The sequence below is a fragment of the Arvicanthis niloticus genome, chromosome 20, assembly GCF_011762505.2.
Source record: "Arvicanthis niloticus isolate mArvNil1 chromosome 20, mArvNil1.pat.X, whole genome shotgun sequence".
Lineage (NCBI taxonomy): Eukaryota > Metazoa > Chordata > Mammalia > Rodentia > Muridae > Arvicanthis > Arvicanthis niloticus.
Window position 1 is genome coordinate 18345168 of NC_047677.1, and position 26979 is coordinate 18372146.

Consider the following 26979-nt stretch of genomic DNA (forward strand, 5'->3'; position numbering starts at 1 on the left):
TCAGTTCCGCTCACGGGGCTCGGCACATGGCCTCTGGCAGCTCTGGGGATAATCAACTCCCTGTGTGGGCCCGGGTGGTGGGATGGCCTGGTCACTTCACTGCAGCCTTCACAGCTCTGCCTGGGGAACAAGGGACTTGAAACAATAGCTTGTGTCGGGAAGAGGTTTGCTTTTGTTAAAAAATGGGTTCACTTCTTTAGCAAGGAAAGAATTAAATTAAATTCAACAATTAACAGGGTTCCACACCCCCACCCCCCTCCCCGCCCCCTTCTCTGCTGACATTTGCTGCTCAGGTCACAGCACACAGCGTGGGAATGGGGGATGCTGTTGTTGACAGAGAACAAGGGGAAGGGGGGGCACCTCGTGGTGAGATCAGCCTTGATCTGCCACTGGATTACAGGGGCCTCTGAAGCAGCTGATTGATAATTCTGCAGGAGCCCTTGAGCTGGAACGCGGGCGCACTGAGTCTAATACTGTGCAGTCATCAGAACAAAGGAAGGACAGGAATTGGATTCACAGTTCTGCATTGTGAAACTGGAAATCTCAGAGTCAGGGACCCAGTCCTTCCTCGCTGTGTTTGTCAACCTCACTGCCTGCTCGTTTGTGCTAAATGGCTACTGTGCTTCTTGAATCCAAAATCTGATTACATTTAATTAGCACCGGCATCTGGGATTTCTAATACACAAAGAGTTATTAAAGTAACAAATCTTTCTAAAATATGTTCTCCAAGAAAGAATGTGTTAATTTATGCAGTAACAATTTTTAACGTGAACTAATGAACATGGAAACTGTAACAATTATGAATTCTTTGTAGTCTAATTTATATGTGAATTTTACTCTAGACAATAATCTATTCAATTTAAATGCTCAATACTGGGAGTATTTGAACAGACACATTTTTCTTGTCCTACTTAATACATAAACAAGTAACAAAGTTACTCAAAGTTTTGAATGCTCTCCTTTTGTCCAAATAGTCCACAAACTCCAAGATTACATCATTTTGACATTTGTTTCCTAAGTGCTCATTTGGTTACTGCTTCAGAACAAGTCAACCAACCAACCAACCAAACCCACAGAGAAACTCTATGATTCAAACAGGGACCAGCCCTGGCAGGAGGCAGCTGGAAGGCCCCATGCAGCATGGCTCGTGGGTACCACCTGTGGGTGTGTATTTGGAATATGCCTGTATGCATCTACAGGGTCAACTTAACAATACTGTTGTTAATGCCACTGCCAACTGCACCAAGTCCTTTGTGGTAAGTGCTTCCTGTCTGTCTGCTCTCAGACCGGGTGACAATTCTGTTTACAGAAGAAGGCAGGCCCAAAGTAACTTATCAAAGGTTCCTGAGTAGATCTGCAGTGATGCCAGGATCCACACTAAGATAATGTGACTTCTTGGGCCATTCTCAGAGTCAGCTCAGGCCTTGCCATTTTTACGAACAGGAACGAGGAGTGCAGAGAAAGGAGGAAAGAGGTCTGGGAGGAGAAAAGTCCTGTGAGGGAGAATGAGAAGCAAAGGACACTAAACAGCATCTGCCCTTTCTAATCCCCTGGAAAGGGGGTTTCCAGACAAGGATGCGGAGGCCCAGAGAGGCTGCAGATGCAGGGGGAGGCAGAGCTGGCATCTGAACACAGGCCCATCTAGCTGGATAGTGCCTGTACTTCTTGAGACAAGAATAAGCATGTGCAGCCAACACCGACAGAAGCAACAACCCTCCCTAGGGGGCTCTGCAGCACCAAGCACTTGATTTCTGGGAAGTGTGCACACTGAGCATAGAGTAGAAGTGTGTCTGTGGAGAGTGAGGAGAAGGGCGGTGACCAGAGCTATGTCCACTGCTATTATACACAAACAGTGACAATATGTGTTCTGTGCTCATGAGGGCTGCATTCAGTCTTTAGGACATCATCCCCGTAGAGGAACAGCTAGACTTGTTTTACTGATGTCCAGGACAATTGCTACCCAGGGTCCATGTAAGCACTCATATCCATATGTGATGCCAGACACAATAATGACACATAATAAATCTAAATAAAACCATGTGCATGCAACTTGGAGCTATGGACAATTCTTTTCTTTCTTTTTTTTTTGGTGGGGGAAGGTGTGTGTGGGCAGTCTCTCTACGTAGCCCTGGCTGCCTTGGAACTCACTAGAAGACCAGGCTGGCCTCAAACTCAAGTGATCTGCTTGCCTCTGTCTTCCTAGTACTGATATTAAAGGCACACACCACCATACACAGCCATGAATGGTTTTTAATAGGAGGAAAGAATGAAGGCCCGTCTAAGACAATACAAAGGCAGGATTAGTTGACTTTCCCTCCACCGAGTTTAGAACAGAGGGTCTGTGCAACATGTGGACAGAACCAGGAAGCTGACTGTCCAGATAAAATAGACTAGTTTGGGCTATAAATGGTAATATGTGTGTGCTCGTGCACACACACACACACATTCACACACACATTCACACACACATTCACACACACATTCACACTTACACACACACACACACACACACACACACACATACCACACATCCATTGTCTGTCTGTCTGTCTATCATTCACCTATCTGGCTGTGTATTATGGCTTTTAAGTCCCTTTCTTCTATTGATTACTAATATTTTTTTCTCTTTGAAGTGTTTTTAATATAATATAAACCCTATCTATGGAAAACATGTCAATCACAAAAAGTTGAAGTTATGAAATAATTCTTCATATTTTACCACCCTCAAAGAATTTTTATAGACTGCTTGCTCAATCATCATACAGTACTCGAGGCAGGCACTGTCACTATCTATTTGACAGAGGATAAAAACGAGGCTCAAAAGAGGTAGCTGGTTTGCTTGCCAGTGACAGAAGCAGTTTAAACTTGGGGGTGGGGGGCCTGATTTCCAACCCAGGCAAGTGATCTAGCTGCAGCTGCCTTTTAAATTCATGCCCTGTGGGGCAGTGACTGCCACTGGCAAGCCAGGGCTGCCCATGAACAGCCCTTCTGACAAGGTGAGAACACGGGAGATAGGAGGGCGTGTGTCTCCCACCCACCAGCTTCATCTGTACCAAGCCCAGGTGGAGTTAGCCCTCTGTACAGCGATAGGTCACATGGTGCCTCTGCTCAGTGGAACAGTCTGCTGTGACTGTAACAAGAAGAGTCTCAAGGCGAACCAAGGAGTATGTCATGGCTAGGTGGCACTGTCCCTGAGAGTGGTGGGTTACTAAGGAGGAATCTGTGGAGTCACGCTCATGGACTGCCTTACAGGCAGAGGGGACCCGCAGCAACAGAGAACAGCCCTCTCTGGGGCTGGTTGCAAACTAGGGTAGAAGGAAATGGTCTTTACAGGTCTGTCTTCCTCTACGAGGTGGTTTCAAGACTACATACACATGTAAAAACATACCAAGTTACACACCAGATTTGTCTACTTTACTGGATGAACATAAACTTAAAAAAGAAAACAGAAAAAAAAAAAAAAAAGAAAAGAAAAGAAATCAAGTGTCCACCAGATCAAGTGATTGCTAAACACGGCCAGGCCTATCTGAGCAGCCAGGTTCAAGCCAGCACTAGGCAGCTCGACCAAGTCTGTGGAGAGCTCTCCCACCGACTGCATTTTCTGTGAGAAGAACAGATGGTTCAGGGGCTGTGACAGGGCATCACAGAACTGCTGCTGAGGAGAGGGGTGTGGTGTAAGAGCACAGTCTCACCTCGCTCTCCTCGGCCCAGGTGGGGGTGCTACAGTAACTTCTGGAAGGATCGTGGGACCGGGGCTAGGGAGGTGGCTGTCAGGAGAGCTCCAGGAAAGGGGTAGGTGACACAGAGGAGAAGGATGAGGGTCAGAGGACCTTGCTGTGGTAGCACATCAGCTGAGAAACCCCAGCAGCTTCTTTGGGTCAGACACAGCAGGGTGGACACCTCAAATACAACAAATCCCAACTCACACTCATTCTCTCTCTCTGAGTTCAAGATGTCCCTGACTTTCTCCCTCAGGGACACTCTAACCATAACCCACAACTGCCTCCTGGGAAGAAAGGGCCTTTAGCCTCTCTTTCCCTGCAAGGTAACTGGCTCTTCCCAGTACAACTGCAACCTACCCATTTGTTTATTCCCCAGAAGCCTGGTCCTCTGTAAGGTAAAACAGAACAGCAGCACGTGACACTGTCCAGCTGCTATTAGCTGGGGCTGTGTTAGACATTCAAGTGCTTTTCAGTAGCTGCAAAAATGCACAAGACAGGTACGATGCATTTGCATTTAAAACTAAGTAAGCTGCCTACGGATGGACGAGTCAGCCAGCTTGCCCAGGGCCCAGGTCAGTGGGTATCCTTGGGTTTTGTTGCCTGACTTCCCTGCTTCTGTGTTCCTTGTCATGCTAACCAACTGTCCTTCTGTGCCCTTAGGCTTCCTCTGTCTCTCCTCTCCCTCCTCTCTTCCTTTGGTGTGGAGGCTTACAGGTTTGTGCATGCCAATCTCAAACTCCCCAGCTGATGAGGCCTTCCCTCCTCAGCCTCCTGTGCAGCCTTTGCTTTGGCCTGGGTGTCGTGATAACAACTTTTAGCCATGTTCCTTTGATAAACAAGGTATTCAAATACCTGCTATGGATTATTTAAAGTGACTCCAGATAGACAGAATTTAGTGCAGAGCTTATGATGAAACAAGAACTGGTTCTTATTTTTGAGATGTCCAGGTAATTATGAGGAACCCCAAATGATTCTAGTTGCTTCTAAAATGCTATCAAGTGGAGGATTACCTTCATAGGCACTAGGCCTGGTCTTGAATTCCTCTTTGACACTGGGCTTCTGCTCACAAGCCAGAGTAGGTAGGGTGAGTGTGAGGTGTGTACAAGACAAAGACACATGAAAGACCTGTGACGGAGCCCCACAGTGCAGTGTTCCTGTGTCCCATGCTTCATACCTTGCCGTGTGTGTGTGTGTGTGTGTGTGTGTGTGTGTGTGTGGTGACAGACATTTCAGAGCACACCCTGAGATGGGAAACTCACAACTGTTTTGCAAATAATTGTCATTCATGGTCCTAAAATAGCTACATTTGGCACGTGTTTCAGAACACTGCCCGCACTCCCATGATCAACACGCGGCACGGCTGTGGCCTGCGGGTGACATAAAACCCGACTTGCAAATATTATTAGGCACATGGACCAGCTGTCTAGAGGAGCTTATTAATCCCCGGCAGGACCGTTGGCATGCAGCACGCATGCCATCTGCAGAATACGATGGCAAATACATGACGGACCTTTCCATCTAGTGGGAAGGCCAGGGCAGGGCAGATTCAGCAGAGGAACTGTACGAACAGCTGGGCGAGCCAAGGCTGAAAAATGAGTCTCTCTGGGACCCCTGACACATGTGAGTTTGAGAGGTTGTCCCATGAGGCTTTTTCCATAAAATAAAGGGGAAATGGGACTTATGACCAATTCTCTCCGGTTTTACATTCTGCTCTCTGATTCATTGTCTTGTGGGGAGAGAGTGGGCACGGTTCGAGAGCACACATGACCAGGCGGGCTGTACTGTTTTCAAATCCCGATCTTCAACTTGTGAGCTTCGTGATTTGTATGAATGAATCTGCTAACTCTGGGTCTATTTCCTGCCCCTTGCAGGTCAGGCAGCTCCAGGTCCTGGCATGCCTTGCTTGGCCCTTTCTGGTTCTCAGCTTTAGGACAGCACAGACTGCCTGTCTCTCCTATCACACTGTAGCCCCCTCCAACTCCGGGTGCGTTTCCCTTTCCAGTGTTTCGTATGCATCTGAAGACAGTTGGCAAAGATAAGAAAGAAGAAGTAATATTCTAAGAGGGAAGAGTGGAGTCAAGGGGATGCCGAGCAAAGGACTAAGGCTTGTCCTTGGGAAGGGGTTCAGACTGTGGTCTGGATGTCACGGGAGGAGGCAGGGCAGAAAGGCAGTCATGATGGGAAGTGGGGAGGAAGGCTGCATGGCCAGGCTGAAAGGGTCCTAGACGGGTTCCAGTGCAGAAACTGGCATGAGAGGTGCCAGCTGCCTAAGGCCACAGTCTTCAGCACCCTAATGAATGAGGTGTGACTTATATACCAGTCCATTCCAATGGTACCTCTGTTAGTATCTGCCGGCTCCTAGCTCGCCACCTCTCATTCATAGATGGGTCTAGGGGGTTAACCACAGACTCTGCAGAGTTCAAAGTCTTTAAAGTTGAACAGTCTTGCACTGCCCCCTCTGCCACGGAGACCTTACACACAGGAGGAAGCTCCTGAGTTTCACTGAAGCCGTTTCCTAAATCAAATATTCTGGTTATCAACCTTTACATGTTCTCCCTCGGGGCCAGGTCTCTGATCACAGTCACTCAGACCCCCTTGGCATGCCATGTCCCCAAATCACATCTGCGTTCCTCTCTGTTTAGAGATACAGCCTATTTGTGTGTCCCCCCACCTTGGGTATGTGTCCGTGTACATGCCCCTCACATGATCGCACAAGGAGGCTCCAGGACAAGAAATGGTATATCTTGGAGGAATTCAAATACCTGAGCTGTTTGTCTGACATGCAATTGAGCATTTGGACAGTATCAGTACCTAGGCAGGGCCCCAGTTTAACATTTTTTCCCATCATCCATTGCACTTCCATGTTGAGTCAAATGAAAGGCAGAAGGAATTGCTATGAACTAAAAAAAAAAAAAAATCAAAAAGTAAGGAAAAGAAGATTCTAAAAATGAGTGAAACTACTATTATTCAACATAAAACTGTAGAAAGCACCATCCTATAATACTTCCCAGTTACTGCTCAGCCTGGCAGGGGTGGCCAGGCCTTGGTTAGTTTCACCAATGAAACCTACTCCCTGCCCGAGTCCCAGCTTTAAAACCCACACAGAGGCCTCCGCAGTTGCTAGCTCCTCAGTGCGATGCCTGGACACGGCCATGCAAGCAGCCAGCCAGGAAGGCAGAAAACACCTTGGGAATTCCTTCCTGGCATCTGGTGCTGGACTAATCAACAAACGAACTCCTCCCCCTCCCCCCCAGTGGGTTGGCTTCTGGTTTGGTATGTGTTTTACATAAAACTGATGTCTGTGACGTTTGCAGGGGGTGGGTGGAGGAAGAGGAGAAGGATGGAGGGCCTCTCAGGCACTGCATCCTCCAGGCCCTCCAGACCATTTCTTTTCTCCTCAGTGCTTTGCTGAGCTCAGTCCCAGGCTGGGCCTGGCTGGGCCTGGAAGTCAGCTGCTGAGTGAAGTCAGGATTAGCCTCCATGTGCAGGCTACCAGGAGGTGCCTTTGCTCTGGCACTACCCACTCCTGTTGCATGCTGAGCCTTGGTTCCCTGATATTAAGCTCTCTGTTTTTCAACACTACACCTGTTCCTTTGTAAAAGACTTGGAGTGTCACCTGACTTCTGTGGGAAACTTGGTTTCCCACAGCCTTCTCTCTCCAAAAGTGGAACACCATGGGCCTAGATATTTCCCAAAAGCCCGGGGCTATGGGAACAGACACCCACTTACTAGATCAGTGCTGCACACCTACTAGATCCACTAGTCCCCCACCTGAGAACTATCAAACTCTCGCCAGATCAGAGAAAACAAAGGGAAGCTGGAGGAAATCAAGGAGGAAGGCTGTGCAGGCAAAGACTCGATCAGGAGCCATTGTCCCGGAAGTGCTCACCTTGTCTTGCTGTGTATTCATTGTCTTCAATCAACCGAGCCAATCCAAAGTCAGCAATCTTGCAAATTAGTCCATTCCCCACTAGAATGTTTGCTGATCGCAGATCTCTGTGGATATAATTCATGCGCTCGATGTAAGCCATTCCTGCAGCAACCTGTGGAGAGCCAGGGAAGGCGCACGGCTGTTATACCACACGCCCTCGAGTGTCCATGCATACAGCCACAACCCGAACCCAGACCCCGGTGGGCCCACCTGTGCTGCCATGTCCACAAGGTTTGGCAACTTCAGGGCTCGTCCTTCACCATCTTTTAAGAAGTCAAGCAAACTTCCTATGAATGAAATAAAACAATTTCAGTTTACCCAGAAAGGCAAAGATTCCCAATAGTGGCTGTCCCTGATTCCCTTATTGGAAGTAAAAGGTAGATGGAGGGGACAATCGCATCAGTGGAAAAGGAAAGTTCTGAGTGAAAAAAACAGAAACCAATTTCATGTTTTAAGAAGCAAGTTGTAGCTTCTGAAAATCAACATTGTTTTTGTTTCTAAAGATAAAGGATCTAGTGAAACTAGAAGGGATGAACGTTATCTCCTTTTATGTCACAAGAAGGAATCAAACCATCCTCCACATCCCAGTCACCGCTGTACAGGGGACTGATGTGGAGAGCATCAGTTCAGGTGAGCAGTCTGAGGCTGGACCACTCCGGCCAGTAGCAATAGCAGTAACAGTGTTTGCTGGACATGCATATCCTCGGGCTCTATCCGCTACATCAGAAGTTCCAGAGTCACACAGACGCCTGTGTTTTCAGAAGATCTCTAGATGATTCAGGTACAAAGGCGCTTCAGAATTGTTGACTTATTTTCAGATTTTAAGCACTGAGGAATATGGGTGGGGCAGGAGCTTCCTAATTAGATCACAGACAGGCACGCCTCTGCCTTAGCCAGAGCTTCAGAGCCAAGCTTGTAAGGCTGAGGGAGGAGTCGTGGATCTGACACCAAGGCAGAGAAAATCACTTGCAGGAACTGGGGGCCACTGATGGCCATCAGTGTTTTTTTTTTTTTTTTCTTCTTTCTTTCTTTCTTTCTTTCTTTCTTTCTTTCTTTCTTTCTTTCTTTCCTTCTTCCTTCCTTCCTTCCTTCCTTCCTTCCTTCCTTTTCTTTCTTTTTTTAATGCTTTAATCACAAAGTTATTTACAAAATAACCCTGGATCCAAAGGGCATACAATCTGCCAGGAAAAAAAATTCCAATTATATTTTAAAAGAAAGTACACAGAGAAGGAAAATTACCCTGGTGTCCTCTGATGTACAACGCACAGTCTTTTAAGGCTGTTTCTTATTTGGCTCATTTATTTCTCCAAAACAAAGTGATCTCTGGCTTCATCCCCAACAATGCTGGTTTGATTATAATGATGTACACATGCTCACGTGTGCGCCAACACATGCATGCACACAGAAGGGAGGGAGGGGAATGACTGCATGTCATTACTTCACCTGACGTTTAAGGAGAAAGCTGGGGGAGACGATGCTGAGATGGGGACTGAACTTAACCCAGCAACCATCTGCTATTGATTACTTAGTGCTAAAAAGAGAACTTGAGCAGAAGCCACCGATTCAAAATGGCAGCAGGCCTCACGTCCTCTGCATTAGCTCAGATAGGAGATGGATGTTTGAATTATGCATAGGAACACTCCTGATGTGTAACGTGCAAAAGGCACCGCACTTCTCAAGAATAAGGGGCGAACTCAATGTTCCCCCCTTTTCTAAGTGTTATCTTGGGCTAGCAGAGTAGATGCTTCCTGAAGGGAATCCCTGGGGGTTAGGCAGCAGACAAGCCCCTGGGAGGAGGAGGAGGAGGAGGAGGAGGAGGAGGAGGAGGGGGGGGGGGGAGAGGTGCGGCCTGACCTTTGTTCATGTATTCCGTGACAATGTAAATGGGCTCCTCTGACACCACGGCATAGAGCTGCACCAGCTTGTCGTGTTTCAGCTTCTTCATGATCTGTGCTTCCTCCAGGAAGGATTCCGGAGACATCGTGCCTGGCTTAAGAGTCTTTATGGCTACTTTTGTATTTCCATTCCAGGTACCTACAGATACCCCACAATATCAAGTCAACCCAAAGGTACTCTTTGCATGGGAAAAATAATTCTTACCAGCAACTTTGTGCATAAAATCAGACTTTAAGTTTTAAAACCTTAAAATAGTTCTTACGAGCAAAGACAATGGCAAGGACTCTGTCAAGTATTTTGAAGGAAAAACAAGTTTACTTATAGCTGTTTAATAATTCACCAGCTTCTCCCATCTGATGCCACTCCTTTTATGACTTACGTATATAATTATGAATTTACACCAGAGAACTCCAGGCTCTTACTTAAGAGATGAAAGTCTAGGATTTAGAATTGGCCTGGGCATCCAATAGCTGTCCTTTAGATGAAGGAAAAGCCTGGAAGAAATGGGATTAAATGCCATTTTAGAGGGTGTGCCCCTATAAACATACGGCTACACGCCAAGGATGCTTGGAATAGGCTTTCAACTGTCAGTACTGGATGAGACACTTGACTGAGTCCTTCAGAAGACAAGCTAAGTGTGCCCATAAGCACAGACCAGGAGCACGCCATCTCCTTGCCCACACTTCCCCAGGTAAGGTAAATCCCTCCAGCATCCTGTGAGTCAGCCACAGAACAATGGCTTCTATCAGGTGGGCTGGGAGATCAAAGAGCAGCCATGAAAGAAGAGAAGAACTTAAATGTGCCATGTTTAAATACTTTAGAAACCCAGATGACCCAAAGGCCAGCCTGGCTCATGGCTGCTGTCAGTCCATCTGTAAAACAGAGGAATGAACTAGCTTGTCTTTTGGTTCTCAGATTAAAAGACAGAATTCTGGCTTGTTTTATTTCTAACCAATGGCTTTGAAGGATGATTTTATAAAAGGAAAATAAAAATCTGCTAACTGAAATTATATTGCTTACAATTTGAAAGAGAATCCAGGTTCATGCTAAGATTTACCTAGGTGTCATCTATGACTTTCAACTCTAAGGGGTCTGTATCTTGAAGCATTTCTTATTATTCTGTTAAGACATAAGATTATAACACACATCCTACAGGGGAAAATGTATAGAAAAGGACCCGTGGTTTAAAGAGTTCTTTCATCTCAGAGAGTACCTGCTTTTCTCTCAGTATAAATTGGAGCTCTGACAAGTTTTCAGTGGCCTTCAGGATCTGACTGGTAACACTTTCTATTTTGACTTGAAATTGATACTAAAGACCATATGTACCTGTTTTCATCCATTTAGACTCTAAGGAAGGGAGACCCGAATACACTTTGTTATCATTTTATGGACAGACATTTTGGGGGAGGGGTCTAAGTTTATAGTCTGTAAGTAAAGTTGCAACTGATTCCAGAGGGTTATAAAAGCCATCTCAAGGGCCCAGTGCAGTTGGTATTACTGAAGAATGTGTGCATAATGAAGATATGTGTGTACAGATCTAAGATCTACAGGAGATTTTAAATATGTCTGCTATAATCCCCAAATAATCACATGAAGCAGGCATTACTTCAATTTTACAGATGAGGACTGGAGCCCAGAGGAGCCCTTAATCATCCAGCAAGAGTTGAGACCCAGGCTCGGCATGCCGAAAGCCCATGACCTTACTCTGAAGCAGCTCTCACATGGCATCTTACCATCCCATTTCACAGGAAGAGAAAGAGGCACCATCGCTGGCTTCCTGTTCTGTGTTTAATGAGCCACGAAATAGGACAGATGAACACAGCAAGGTGCCACTGAATTCTTCAAACCTGAGGGCTTGAGTCCATCTAGTTACAAAGGTTAAGGGTCTTTGTCCCAATGGCCACACACGCATTTTTGTTCAAAACTGTCCTTTTCACTGGCTCTGAGATGGAGCCAAAACAGAATGTGCCCTCTGCCTTACCAAGCCACACTTCAGCGAAACACCCCTGCCCCAGCTTCTTCTCCAGAGACAACGAGGCACGTGCAATTTCCCAAGCATCTTTAGCCAATCCAGAAGTTTGTGGGGTACAACTTGATGAAATCACAGTTAAGTTAAAACACAAACCATCAGCTTTCTCTACAGGAAAGGGAATTAATAAAGAAAACAGTCCTTATAATCCATAATCATGCATGCACTAGGAAAGATGGAAGGTGACTTCCCTGAGGGCAACACTGAGCCAGCGTCTGCAGCTGCCACAGCAGGGTGAGGCCTCAGCAGGTTGGAACATTGCTTCCACCGGCCATAACACAACCCGAGACACCTCTAGTTCTTGTCAGTTTCTGTTCTATCTCTTTTTTAAATATTCCAAAATCTTCCAAATAAAATTAGATAATTCAAACTGTTTGTCCTGATCATAAAAATATCATTATTTCCACCTTCCATCTTGGATGTTTGGGATTTCCCAAACGGAGAAACTAATAAAAGAGTAATTGAATCTCAGCATACCCATCCATACTTCCCCAAACTGCCCATTTCCCAGTCTCTTGATCAACTGCAGGGATTCTCGAGGGATTTCCCAGACATCTTTGGTTTTGACAGACAGATCGGTAAGCCTTGGCATCCCTTTGTGACAGGGAACTACTAGGCGGCAGCAGAGACCTGCGGCTCTCTCTGGAGGAGCAGGGCAGCGGTGAGGGAGAGAAGAGCAGAATATGTAACGACAACACACACAGGCCACAGAAGATTCGACGTACATGAGCAAACACATTCGCTGGAGATAGATGAGGATGTGTCAGATATGGACCCCGCTGTGCCGTCGGGCATGCTCACTGACCACAGGCACAGCCTGCTTTGACTTCTGTGTACTGTAGTCTAATGAACTCACATTCATTGCCTTGAATTCAAAATGCCCTTGCTAATTTACAAAAGTACACATAAAAATAAAAACTGACCATCCCTGTCCCTTCTGGTATCTAGGGACTGAGGGAGTCTCCCTGGTACGAGCATGTTTAAAATACGACTTTAGCAGAGGAGCCTCCCACAGAACTCTGGTCTGTTAGAACTGGTCTCAGGAGTACACCTGGCAGTGGACCGTCACATTCTCTTTAGTGACTGCTCTGTCCTGACTCCACCGCTCCTGTGTGCTGACACTGATTCTTTGCAACTTTCCACTAAAAGCAAACAAAACAAAAAACACCACCTTTTAAAGCTTCCTATGTATAATTTAGGAGTCTGGATTTAAAGAAATAATGGAAATTAACAACATTCACAGAAACCGAGTGACATGAAAAGCCAGAAAAACAGTAGCTACTGTTCAGGTTACTGGGAAGTTGTTTTCCCCAACCCCTCTTCCATTCTGAAAAGAATATACCTTTGAGAACCTAGCAGAGGTATGGGGAGACTGACTGAACGCCAACAGAGAGTAAGCACACAGGGAAAGACGGAAGCCACACAGACCCCACATCGAGGTGGGCAAAACCCCCCATGTCCCTGGAAGCCCCTGGGATTCTAAGCACAAACTGTGGCTGCCTCTTTTCTGAGAATTCTTAACTTACTTTACATTCTTTTTTTTTTTTTTTTTTTTTTTTTTTGTATCTGTTTTTGAGATGTTTAGTCAGGAGATTATTTATGTGTCAGTATTTCAAAGGCATTATATGTGCAAGAGAGAAGAGGGAAGAGGAAAAGCCAATATAAAAACAAATCTAACTCAAGATGGATTTTTTTCCCTGAGATTAAAAACCGTCTAGTGTGGTTCCTATCTGCTCCCTCCCTCCCTCGGCTCTATGATGTTATTAAGGTGCCCTTTCTAGCACACTATTTTGAAATGATCCAAACCCTGGGGACCCTGCTGATGTTTGCCTGTAATGAGATATATCTCAGCATTTGAAAAAATCCTTATAACATACAGGCGTTTTGTGTATATCACTGAAGCTCAGGGAGATTTTCTGCTCCATTTCTCTCAGTGTTCCATTAGAACCCACCCAGAACGAGAGAGCTAATGCCCAAATCACTGGCTCAGCCATTGTTAATTTTTTCAATTGGCCAGAATCAATACATAGGCACTTCCTATTGTTATTTTTAAAAGACTACACTTTTTTTTTTTTTTTTTTTTTTTTGTGCTAAAGACAACACAAGGCTTTTTCAATGGTGGGTAAAAAAGCTGGGGGGTGGTAGCTCCTGTCTGTAAGCCTAGCATTCGGGAGGCTGACACAGAAGACTGCTGTAACTCTGAAAGGTTACCTTGGGCTACACAGTGAACACTAGGCTACCTAGTGCTGCAAGTGAGACCTTAGCTGAATAAAAGAAGGGGCCACGTACACAACATGCATTGTATAGCAGGACACACTTGTTAACCAAGGAAAGCAAGCATCACATACTAGACAACTGTGCATAGTTACATATTTAAATAAAATGCACATGAATGCACATATGCTCAATAACTGAACGGCCAAGAACAACAAGAATGGGATCACATGATGTGAAGACAGTGTGTAATCTTTGTTTAAAGTCATCATGGTGATACACATGTTCAATCTCAGCAGTAGGAGGCAGAGGTGGGTGAATTTCTGAGTTTGAGGCCAGTAGGCCTATATAGTGAGATCCTGTCTCAAAAAAGAAAAAAAACAGAAAGTCCACGAGATAGTGGTAACAGCTGCGGCCGGGCACAGGCAAGCCTGGGTAGGAAGCAGCTGCTGGGAACTGCAATGCAGATTTATTTCTACAGAGACTGTGACTTGCAGAAATGTGTGTGCAGCCCCGCTGGAGTGATGTGTCAAGTGAGGCTCCCTACGGGGTCCCGACTGAGCCTACCCAGGGACAAAACTTCCCTCCTTCCTTTCATAGTCCTTCCTTCCTTCCTTTCATAGTCCTGCATTACGTGATGAAGGCAATAGTTAAGAAAGTGCAAGGACTTTTATTATGAAAATAAAAAAACACAGATACAACTTTCAAGATTTAAACTACTGCCTTCTACTTGTGGGGAGTTCTGGAAAACGCATGAGGAAAATCGTATCTGTGGCAGAGGAGCAACAGAGCCACTGTCAGGGGGGGCACAGGAGTCTCACCTAGCGCCATCCATCCCTCCTCCTCTTCCCCTCCCAGCCCTCAGTTTCCAGATGGTGGTGGTGGTGGTGGTTAGGGTTGAGCTTACCTGAGTAATGCTGAACAAGCTGCTGGAGGGTCTCGAACTGGGCCCGCGTGGTGATATAGTAGCCACCATTGTCCAGCTTGCGGATTTTATAATGTTTAACATGGTCCCCTTTCAAATCATCCCAGTCACGGATGGAAAGTGAGTAGGCACCTGGCAAAGGTGCAAAGCATTAGCCGTGCCAGCTGGGCACCAGTCTGTTCTGTAGGCCTCATTTGTTTGGCTAATAATTATTAAAACCCACATGCATGCACACATACACACGAGAGAAAGAGACACACAGACACACATCTCCACTCAGTAATGGGACAAAGTCAACTTTTGTTGCCTTGCCAGTATTTGAAGATGTTAGCAATACAGTGACTTTGCTCTTGGAACTGAAAGCTTCCTGGTTTTTCTAAAAGCTTCCTTTCAGTTCCTTGTGTTGTCTAACACCGCACAGACCAAATCCCATTGGGAAAGATGAAGAGCGGATTACAGGTGAGCCTGCCTCCTGATTTCATTGCCCATGGACTAGCTGAGAGGCAGGGGTGATGGAGGGGTGGGAGGCAGGGATGGAGGGGGCAGAGGTGGCTGAGGGGTGGAAGGCAGAGGTGGCTAGGGGTAGGCGGGAGTGGGGCACAGAGGTATTTGGTAGGGAGACAGGGGTGGGGGACAGAGGTGGTTGGGGAGGCAGGGGTGCAGGAGACACAAACGGCAAAGGAACAGAAGGTGGGAGCAAAAGAAATGGAAGTCTGTCCTCTAGTAGGAAGCGCCAAAGCTCTGCTTGCCACTCTTCACAGGGACAGGTCACCAGTGTGTGGCACGGCAAGCCAGAGCCACTGTTCTCTGCCCCTCTGTCTCCTCTAAGGAGTTATTGAACAGAGGGAAGAGGAAGGAGTCCTCCACTAACAAAACAAAGTGGAAGGAAAAAAAAAAATGAATTTAAGCTGGGCAGTAGTGGGGCACGTAGACCTTTGATTCAAGCCCCTGGGAGGCAGAAGCAGGTGGATCTCTGTGGGTTCGAGGCCAAGCCTGGTCTACAGAGCGAGTTCTAAGACAGCTAGGGCCACACAGATAAACAGTGTCTTACAGAAAAACAAAAACCAAACAAAAAAGGTAAGAAAAGCAAAGCTCCTGCCCTTTATCATCACTAGGCTCTTAACAGGGCCCGAGTCTGAGGCAGGAGGCCATCCGGCCTCTGCTTCTGGGGGCAGCCTCCCTGAGCCTGGTCTTCTCTTCGAGCTGCAGTCCCAGCGTCTTCAGGGGAGCTGGAGAGCAGAAGTGCTTCATGCCAGAGAGGGCCAGGCCAGGCAAGACCCTTGCGCATTACGACTAAGCCTTCCCAGCCCAAAGACCAGTCCTCAGATTTGAATGGCACCAGGTTTGTTCTCTCCTTAGCTTACCTTTGGTGGTTTCGCTCTCACGGATAAGAAAGGTACCTCTTGGGTTTCCAAAGGACAGGAGCTGTCTCTCGGCATCTTTTCGGCCAAGTTTTCCAAAGTACCACCTTTAAGGGAGATGCGGGCAAGAAAATAAAGGCACTTGTGACTGAGCAATGTAGCCTTTCCTCCACAGATTCCTTGGCCCCTAATGTTATCCCCACTGCCCTAAACTGCTTTTCTGGCTTCATCCAGTCCCTTTTTGGTCTTTCCTGATGCTATCCTCTCTACTTCTCTTCCATTCTTAAAGCCATCCTTGAATCATGGGTTGTTTTCCTCCTCTCCAGGACGGCAGGAACGTGTGTGTGTGAAAATGCCACCTGCATGCACAGAGAGAAAAATCCACCACCTTGTTTGAAATGCCAACTGCAGGAGAAGATTCCACAGTCAGCTGTGCGACCCTTGATTTCTGAGCATAATTACAACTCCTGGGAAATACCAAGACTCAGCCCTAGTATAAAGATCATCAATCAAGCTTTTTTTTTTTTTTTTTTTTTTTTTTTTTTTTTAAAGGAACCCACTCAGGATGGATAAAGAAGGAAGACAAATAACATTTCTACTCAGTCTCTACCTACAGGAATTCTGAAGACAGGAAGTCAGCTCTACCGCTGATCTGAGATGGCTGCTGTCCTTGGAAGCCTGGTTTGATTTTTCTCTCCCAGTCCAGCAGGCATGAGGACTCAAAAGCATTAACCAAGCTTGTACCTAGGCTGTGCTCTGCAGCTGGGCTTCTCTCTGACACAGCTGTAGGGACTGCTTACTGCACATCTGAGATCTGCGCATGGTTAATGAGCATGTCCACAAAAAAATGAGTCAGTGGTGGAGACATCTTACCATACCCTTCAACAGCACTGGCAGCACATTTGTGCTGTGGCGGGAAGCCCCACAGGCCACCTCAGGATGCAGTGTCTCTTGTCTTCCCACTTGTACTGCTGAGTCCTAACCAATCCCGGTGACCTGTTCACATTTCAGCACCGGGTTGTGTAGGAGAGGTTAAGTGTGCCAAGAGCCCAAGGGAGAGTTCTGGAGCATTCTGCCAGAATCTGTGCATAGGAGCAGCTTTTACGATATTTACCTATGAAGGCAACTGATTTTTAAAAATGAAGCTTCAATTTGCCACTCCTGAATGCAACTAGTAAGTTCACTGTCAGATCCTCCTGTGAGTCAAAGAATTTCACTGAAGAAAAGTCCCACCACCTTAGCTCTTCAGGGACTTGAGAAGCATAAAAATTCTCCAGAATCCCAGTGTAGCAATAGCGGGTGTAAAGGATACGACACCAACTGTGTGAGAAATGTCTTTCTTGGTTTGTATCAGTAACTCAATTAAATGCTGTGTAAAACTGGTAAGAGGGTTTCTAGAACAACAGGTACATCTAAGCACATCATACCCATTAACCGTGTGTGTAAAAACCATAAGCTTTATTTTAAAAAGTGATCTTACATTCTAAAAAGCCCAAAATATTTTTTTAAAAAAACTTTATCATTATAAGTATGACTTAAATATGCGGCCCCAATGGGTTCGCAGTTAAAGGAATGTTACTTTGTAGTACGTTTTAAATTCCAAAAAGACACAGGATATATTTACAAATCTGTCCTAAAAATTCAGTGCAAGATTTCCTGATACTGAAACACATTAACAGTGGGGGATGGGGGAAAGAACAGCTCAAAACCACAGTGCTGGAGAAGCCGAGACAGATCTTAGTGCAGGAAATACAAAAGACTCAAAGAGGAGCGACTGATGGGATTGGGGTTTGGCTAGGGCGAAGCGTTAGTCCTCCTTGCTGTACCCCCACAAATTCACAGTGGGATTAGAGCTGCTGGCTGTGAGGACTGAGGACTGACTTGTTCCTTTCCCTTCTGGTGAGGCCTTGGGGGGGGGGGCGGCGCGGGTTGGAGGCCATGCTCCTGAGTTTGGGACATCACCCTCCTTCCCCGTTTTCTAAGAGTTCCTACAAGTTTCTCTGGCAGGAGAATGAGCAATGTCCAGTCAGTTATTCTTTGAGAGCCCCAGACCCTGCTGCCACTCTCCTCAAGTGCCTCCAGCAGGAGAGTGCAGACAAACAACTGCTGGTCAATGGCTACCAGCCACAAAAACAACCATGACCCCAGTCAAAGAACACATCACTTGATGCCCACAGCTGCAGTACTTTCCACGTTGCTCTATGTGAAATATTTTTATCCTGGGGCCAAAGGGTATGTCTTTTCAGAACGCTCAGAATTTCTGATTATCAAGCAGAGGACTCCTGGCTTAATCTTTCATAAGGATCTGCCTCTCCAGTGTTCAGGGAGCAGACTGCAGGCGCCTGGCGCGCTCAGTCACACATGCTGCAGCTGTGGTTTCCCACATTAGTTTTTAATCTGGAGCAAGTTATTGGGTTTTCATCTAAAGTACTCAAAGAAAGCTTCTAAATAAGAAAACGGACAAGCTCAAAGGAAACCATGACGTTAATAACGGTGTACTCTACAGACCTGACAGCACCAGCAGCACTGTATTCTCCCAACCGTTAACCACCGGGAAAGTTCTCCTCCCTCCTGTGCTGTGTCACTGGCATTTTATGTGATAATTAAAAGCAGACATTTAGAAAAACAACGACAACAACAACAACATACTCTTCTGCCTGGATGGAGTCGACTGGAGCCACGTAATTGCTAGGAATGTAACCAGTTTCCCCAGTTGTCAAAGAGCGGGCTTCCCACCAGTCTCCTTCCCTGCAAAGGAAGAGAAAAGACATGAATGTACCATCCAATCGGGCATTCTGCAGTCAGATTCTATGCAAACTTTCAACACAGGCCCTAACAAGGCCAAATGCTTTACAACCAGAACCACGACGAGTTGAAGCCATCGTGCTTTTGTAACATGCATGAGGCTCTGGGTTCAGTGCCCAGCACTACACAGGTATAGGCTGGGAAGCCCAGTAGGAGGCTGAGTTCAAGGTCATCATCAGAAGACCTTAAAACATTACATACTTTCCCAGTAGGGCTCAGAGATGGTGCGCTTGCAGGAGGAGCACCTTTCTGAGTAGGAGGTAACCTTGAATGAGGGGTGTGTGTGTGTGTGTGGTACACACACCAGCCTCAATTTACTTTGGAAAAACTCGAGCTGGGGGGGGGGGGGGGGCGGGGAAAGAAGCAGGTTAGGAGGCCCAGTGAGGGATGGATGCATGCTTAGTGTAACTATCAAGCTTGCTCTTAACAAAGCGGGAAGAAGACATGACCTTCTGCAGGTAGACTGATAGAGGAATACCATATAGCAGGCTTTCCTCAGACACTTTCAACAGGACATTATTCTATTAAACATTCATAGCTTTAGCTGTCTGAATCTGCTGGAGGCGGGGTGGGTGTGTAGCCAGAGGGCAGGAGGACTCAGAGGCGTGAACTCTGAGTTACTGCAGGAAATTCTCAGACTGTGAACCAGGAAGGGCACTTCCAACACTCAGTTTAAAGTCACTATACATCGAACTATTATCCATATGCTTGGATTCATGAGGCTGCTGGCCTGTGAGCCTCCTGGCATTAACAGTGGGTGGGCCAAAGGTCATGTCTGTGGAGTGCAGCTGTGACTTGCGCTGAATGAGTGTCTCCCCACCAATGAAGTCAGAAACACAAGGGCTGGGGAAACAGGCCTGCCCGTCACCATATTAGGCTCCTCAGCCTCTGACCATTACAGAGCCATCACCCTCCTTTTCTTCTCTTTTCAGTCCGTGGAGGTAACAAGAGAAACCTCAGGCCTTTAATTTTTTAAATCATCTTTTGGCTGGGCTCTGTTGATGCTCAGTCAGGGAAGAACACACACTGGCTTTGAGCTGGGAAGATCCCCCCCAGGCCAACTACATTAGGTAGACACCCTAGCCTCCCGTTAAGCCAGAGTCTTCCTTCAGATTCCCTACAGATGGAACTTCTGAGCAGGGGTACCAAGGACCAGTGATGTCTGGTGGGGGTTTTAGAAAGTCACAGAATAAAAGAATAAAATGGGGACTTATCCAAGTGGGCGTGGCTATAAGATAAATAACAGAAGAGTACACACACACACATAACACACACAAACACACAGGTATACATACAAAATCAAAGTGCTATTAAGTTTTTTAAATTATATTAAAAATGTATGTGTAGGCATGTGTGTCTCTCTATGCAGTTACCTTCACATGAGTGGAGGTGCCCTTGGATACCAGAGACCTCTGACCTGCTGGAGCTATGGATGGTTATGAGTTTATTGACGTGGGTGCTGGCAACCAAACTTGGGTCTCCTGGAAGAGCGGCACTTTCTCCTAACTCCTCTCTAGTTCTAAGAGATTGTAACACTTACTCCTTGGTTAGGTGTGGTGGAGCACACATTTAGTCCAAGCACTTGGAGACAGAGCCAGGTGAATCTCTTTGAGTTCAAAGCCAGCCTGGTCTACATAGTGGGTCCCAGGCCAAGTCAGAGCTACATAGTGAGACAACAAACAAACAAACAAACATATTCCTAGCATCTTTTCTTTTTAACCTTATTAAAGGAACAGATCAACCATGAGAGTGATACTGTAGTTCTCTTACCCAGAAAACCGTTGAATTATAATCACAATGCGGCCACATTCTTATTTGAAATATTTATACTTATGAAAGAATTTACATAGACGAAGTCCCCAGGGAGAGCCATGTCCTTTGCCAGGTGGACATCTCTCCAAGCTACCATCTGTGCGTATGTGCCTCTGCCTTGTCATACACACAACTCAAGACGTGAGTGCTGTGTGTGGGGGGTGCTTGCCTAGTGCACACATGGCAAGGATCCCATCCCCATTACCACGGAGAAAACAAAAAGTCAGCCTTTGAAGCCAGCACTGTTCCCGTTTCTAGCCCCACAGAAATACATGTGGTTGCAAGTCTAACATCTAAACGCATGTGTAGAAGTTATACTAACCACAATGTGTGTTAAAGAAAAAGGCTTTGGAAACACTACCTTCATTTTAATAGTGACAGTGTTTACTGCTCTGAAATTCCACTAGATGGAGACATTTCATCACTAAAAAAAATAATAAAAACCACCCATTGGCTCTTCACTGCAACCTGGCTCTCAACCTGGGAAACGCTACAGAACGGTGAAGAACAATTAAGTGCTGGTAGCACAGGGTTATTTTCTAATGCGTGCTAACCTTCATCACATTAGTTCTAATTGAATTCAATTAAAGGAAAGCTAGCATCAATTTCAGGTGATATCAGAATGTTGGGGGGAGGAAGCCAATACATCTTGCTGCAAACTGGGACAAGCCCAGTCTTATTCAGGTAACTCGGCATTAACAAAGCAATTTCCAATTTAAGTTAGTATCAGCTGTCTTGTTTTGGTGTAGGTATCTAAACAGTTTACACACATTAGAATTTAACAGTTATTCAGAAGAAAGACAGCACCACTCTGGACTTCCATTTCTGGGCCAGGCAGGGCCATTTTTTTTCTCTTCACAGGGGTGACACACAAATGACAAAGACTCACACATTATGAGGCAAATGTCACATCTTGTGGTGTTTTTCTCACACTCTATTCTCACTGGTCCTTGAGGAGCAGAGTGGTAAGACTCAAAACATCTACTACAAGTTGTCAGGCAAGTAAACAAGCAAAAACTGTCGAATTCACCTACACAGACCTTCTGCACATGGTGTGGGTTTGGGGCACAGGATCTCTACCAGAACCCTTACTCTTGACTTGAGCTACTGTAGTTATTCAGTCTTTGTAAATCATGTCTGTGCATGTGTGTGCACGTGTGTCTGTGTGTGCGCGCGCGCATGCGTGTTCCTGTGTGAGATGCATGCTGTTCAGGTATTGTCAGTGTGTTTGCATGTCTACAGAGGCCAGAGGACGATATGGGCATCTTCCTCAGTTGTTCTCTTCTTTATTTCTGAGAAAGGGGCTCTCTCACTGAGCCCGAAGCTGACTTAGCAAGACTGTGTGGGCAGTGACTCTTCCTGTCTGCCTCTGCTGCCCCAGGAATGGGTTATCAGTAGTGCTGTCTGCCATACTCAGTCTTCTGCATGGAGTGGGGACTGGAGCAGGTTCCCAGGATCAACCTGCTGGGCACTGGACTAGGTTCCCAGGCCAGACCTGCTGGGGACTGGAGCAGGTTTCCAGGCCAGACCTGCTGGGGACTGAAGCAGGTTCCCAGGCCTGACCTGCTAAGCTGTCACTCCAGTCTATAAAGCTGCAGTTCTTTGAGCTGTTCTTATAGTTCAGTTTTTTTATTAACTCACACCTGGTGAGATGCTGTCATACTGTTCTGAACTTGGTTGAGAATGGCTTCTAAGTTTTCGTAACAGACCCTGTTCCTCCATTCCTGTCTTTACCCCTAAAGTCCCTTGCTGGGCTGTGGCTCCAGGAGCCCAGAGGTCAGAAACCTAGAAGATCAGATGGAGGCAGGAAGTGGCTTTGCCAAGAACAGCCAGCCTTGACCTGTCCAGCCAGCCAGGGAGTGCTGGATTCCTCCTGCGTTCCAACAGCTGGACTTCTTACTCAAAGACAGACTCTTGTAACAACTTTTATCACAGGTCTGAGTAGTCCAGTCCCCCCCCCCCTCCCCAGCTGAGTGGTAGTGCGTGCCTTTATTGCCAGTACTTGAAAGGCAGAGGCAGGTGGATTTCTGAGTTTGAGGCCACCCTGGTCTACAGAGTGAGTTCCAGGACAGCCAGTGCTACACAAAGAAACCCTGTCTTGAAAAACAAAACAAAACAAAACACCAAACCAAACCAAACCATAGGTTTTTTTCCTGATTATGACAGAAAAGAACTTTCAGTAGGTCCTGGGTCATGACCATGATTCCATCTATGTAAAATACTGATTACATTTTAAGGACATGCTGTTTCAAAGTGGGTAAATCACCAGTTACAAAGTGTGAAAAGGGAGGGATAGAACAAGTGAGCTTAATTACAGTGCAGAGTGAGCTCAAGCCTTTTAATACTGGGAATTACCAACAGGTCAGTGAGGACCCCCCAAACCCTGTGCGAACTGGGAGGAGCCCTCCTGAGCACATCCTGATGGAGGGGTAGTCAGAAGGGGCACATACAGGAGGAGGGGTGGCAGCTGTCCCAGGGAGCACAGAGCCCCATTCCCCTCAGTGCCAGAGCCAGGGCTGGAGAAGGGAAGGGGGAGGGAGGGAAGGAGGAGGGAGGGCAGGGAGGGAGGGAAGGAGGAGGGAGGGAGGAGGAGGGGGGGAAGGGGAGGGCGGGAAGGGGAGGGAGGGCAGAGGAGGGAGGGAAGGAGGAGGGAGGGAGGAGGAGGGAGGGAAGGGGAGGGAGGGAGACCTTTGCACCATCTGCTCTGTGCTCTGCTTTGTTTTCCCTTCCCTGTTATTACTCTTGACTCCAGGATCTCGTTTTGCTGTACAAACCTTACTTTTCTTTTCCATAACCCTGAAAAGGGGCACTTAAATGCCATGTAAGACACAGAATTCCACTCTGAAAGGAAAAGCCCCTTAGCAATGTTCTATTCTAGGAGAACAGGGTCAGAGGACCATGGACTCTGGAACCATTAAAAGCTATGCAGTCAAATAAAATGCAGTGAGATAGACTGCATCCTCCCTTGAACATGCCTCTAAAATTCCCTTTGTTGATAGTGTAGACTCTTTCCGTAACAAAGGACAATGACAGGGCCCTGACTTTGCCAGTGACTAACTCAGCCATGGCTACAACCTCAAGACATAGGCCTACATTAGGAGTGTGCACATGTGCCCAGAACTGTATGTGCCTTTTTCTATCCCTTCTACTTCTTACTTCCTAGGGCCTACAGAGTTTCAAACTTCCAGTCGACCTTGCGGGCTAAGGGATACTGTACAAACGGGGGAGCTTTACACAAAACCCAGTCAATAGACTCTGACAAGCCGCATTCATCTGAGACTCTAACTAACAATGAGCAATCATAAGTGGGAGGGGATCAAAGGCAAACTCCCGGTCTCCAACTCTGCGGCCACCTTCCCCCATTTCCACTGTCACTCAGACACTCCAGCTGCCTTTGATGGCAGCATCTGGGCTTTTCCAAGGTCACACCTGACACCATACTCAGAATTCTCAACCCTACATCTCACTCTGGGCTTTGCCACCTGCCAGGACTGTGCACTTGGGCAGCTCCCTAGCCTGTGCTCTCGGATGTCACGGAACATACTTCAGACAGTTGTTGAGAAGAATAAATGACAGCAATCCTAACTTAGCACACGGTCAGTGCATAAGGCACTCTCAATAAACGGCAGCTGCTTACTATTTTAAAATTCCTGTGCCTGCAGGAGATCTCCAGTGGGGGAGGGGAGGTAATGCTGGTTGCACACACATGCTTAGTTTGTGAGAATACAGTGAATTTTGTTTTTGAAAATTCTAGTAACATACGTGTAACATAAATGTATGAATTTTTACATTTTTAAGTGTGAAGTTACAAGTTAGTATACACACTGTTGTACAACTAGCACCAGGCATGCACTTTTGTCATGTATTTCAATAAATTAAAAACAAAACAAAACAAAACAAAACACACTCATCCCTCTTTTGTGATGACAATTGCTCCTAATTTTAAAAGTCTCTTGCTTTTATGCAGACAGTGTCTGCTGACATTTTAGAATCGTTACTAGTGTGTCTGCAGGTATGGGGTTTTGCTGTTGAAAGCTGGTGTGTTCTCAGTGCAGTGGCTGAGAGCCAGGGGCACCCTGGGAAAGGGCAGGCTTCCCATGGGGATACCCTTGAGGTTACTGGGAGTTCCCCACTGCCACACCCCTCTTCTTCTACCCCAGTATGTATTACCTTCTTTCCTCAGCCCCTAGGTTCCTCTTTTTTAGAGGGAGCTGAAGGGCCAAGCTTCGAGTCATTCAACTGCCTTGAAATTCAGCCAGAGAAATCACAACCAGACTTCCCAGCAAGAGCAGCGCCCCACCCCTACCCCAGGTGCCGATACATTTGGATACATTTGTCACACCTTTCCCCCAAACGAATGGCATGCCCGCTTCGCTTCACCTCCCCCATCCCGAACTTACGAGCTGTTCAATATTTGGAATTTTTCTCCTTTGTGAAAACTCAGGTCATCTTCCGTCCGTGCCTCATAGTCATAAAGCGCCACAAACAGTGTCACTCCTGCCAAAAAAGGGCAGCGAGTTACACAGGGAATTAACACTAAGAAATCACATTTTTGCTAAGCTCTCATCCTTAAATATCTATGCTTAGTCAGCATTAACAGACATATGGAAGCATTGTAGTTAACATGGCGTCACCATGGCAGCGTTATAATGTGTGTAGAGGGGGCTTTATGGCAAAACCTTAGAACCGAGGGCAGTCCTGCCTTGCAACTCTGTGAGGTCTGGGGAGGAGACAGGGCTCCGACTGACATGGATCTGTGGTAAGGACTGGCCTACTTTATCCCCTACCCATTTCCCTGAAGGCATGTGCTAAGGCCTAGGTAAATGGATCACTCTTTCAACCCTACCAAGAGGTAGCAGTGAATGGAACAGACTTGTTCTGTGGCCTGGGAACGTTGGGACGTCTCTGCAATGCTTATCCAGGTGGGAGATGCCCTGCACCCACCCGCAGCTTGGTCCTGGTTGTGGGCTCCCAGGTCTCGGGTCTCGCTGCTGATACTTCCTGCCCCTTTGGTTCTTCTTCTGCCTTGCATTTACCTCTCCTCACATGGTCTACTCCCTCTTCCACACATCCATCTTATGTCCTCTCACCTGACAACTCTCAGGGACCGTACCACGTCCCAGAAGTTTCCTATCAATAGCAAAAATCTACCCAGCATTCCGCTCAGCCTAGGGCTTGCCCCATGCGCTAGGCAGAGCACAGTGACTCTCGCCTGGGTTCGTTCTCTGTGCAGCCCTCCCTTCCTTAGGAACATAGTGACTTGATTCACTTAACATAGTATACAAAGGGGACAGATGTCCCCAGTGTGACACATCTGTTCAGAAGACGGTGATTTCTCTGCTGCCACACTACCTTAAGGAGGGTGCTATACCAGCATAACAACAAACTGGCTACGCCCTGGCCAGGGACTTGATCCTACCACACCATGTGAGCTAGGCAGCAGCCAGCACACCTTGCCTACAGCCTCTAACCAGGCTATCCCTCCCAGATTCAGACCCACAGAAACAGTTAACAGATAGATCATAAAATGTATGCATTGTTTAAGCTGCTAGATTTTGTGATTGTTACACAGGATGTGGTAACTAAAGGGAGCTTTTAATTTCTCTGTAATCTGGCTTCTCGTTTTGATTTCCACACATTTCAAAGCGCCTGCCATGATGGCTTATCAACACTGGCTTCCTCTCTCCCAGGTCGTTTCCAGGGAAAATGGTAAGCATAAGATGGAGGAGAACTTGTCTTTCACCTGTCTCCGGTAGATGTCCTGACCATGGAGCAGGGCTCCTTCAGTACTGTCTTCCTTTCCTAAGGTTTCTCTGCGAGTAGAGGAGTCTGGCTTAAAGCAAAATATGGGGGCCTCTACGGTCATGCCTACTCAGATTTCATATTTCATTAACTGATGTCTCTTCTTTTATAATATTATAGCAGAACCAAGCCATCTTTACTCATGGAACAGCTCTTCCTGCCCTTACTCCATCACTGAGGGGTTTTATGCAATCGGGATGGAGAAGGAAGCAAAGCAGGCAGGAGGAAATAGACTGCTTGAGACCTTAGGGGCCTGATGGCAAGGCTTCCTGAAAGATCAAGACACACAATGCAACAACCCCCCACCCCAATCCCCTGCTCTCGCCCCGAGGATGGAGCATCTGCTAATATCCCAGGCTCTGCCTCTTGAAAATGTATCTCTATATATATGTACTCTTGCCTATGTGCACCATATGTGTGTCAGAGCCTGCAGGGACCAGAAGAGGATACTGGATCCCTCTGAACTGGAGTTACAAGTGGTT

The 26979-nt window shown here is 46.7% G+C and overlaps 1 protein-coding gene across 4 annotated transcripts in view; it reads right to left on the bottom strand.

Moving 5' to 3' along the window:
• Fyn (FYN proto-oncogene, Src family tyrosine kinase) overlaps positions 1-26979 on the bottom strand; it is a 191723-nt gene that overhangs the window by 21716 nt on the left and 143028 nt on the right. For 3 of the 4 annotated variants that reach the window (XM_034523783.2, XM_034523781.2, XM_076916763.1), the window contains 8 exons: positions 25096-25192; positions 18728-18826; positions 16082-16185; positions 14700-14849; positions 12056-12220; positions 9508-9687; positions 7864-7940; positions 7612-7765 (listed from right to left, as the gene is read on the bottom strand). In XM_034523783.2, the coding sequence (XP_034379674.1) occupies positions 7612-7765; positions 7864-7940; positions 9508-9687; positions 12056-12220; positions 14700-14849; positions 16082-16185; positions 18728-18826; positions 25096-25192 (1026 nt within the window). Of the gene's footprint in view, positions 1-7611; positions 7766-7863; positions 7941-9507; positions 9688-11530; positions 11687-12055; positions 12221-14699; positions 14850-16081; positions 16186-18727; positions 18827-25095; positions 25193-26979 lie in introns of all 4 variants that reach the window. The other variant, XM_034523784.2, reaches the window with a different exon arrangement.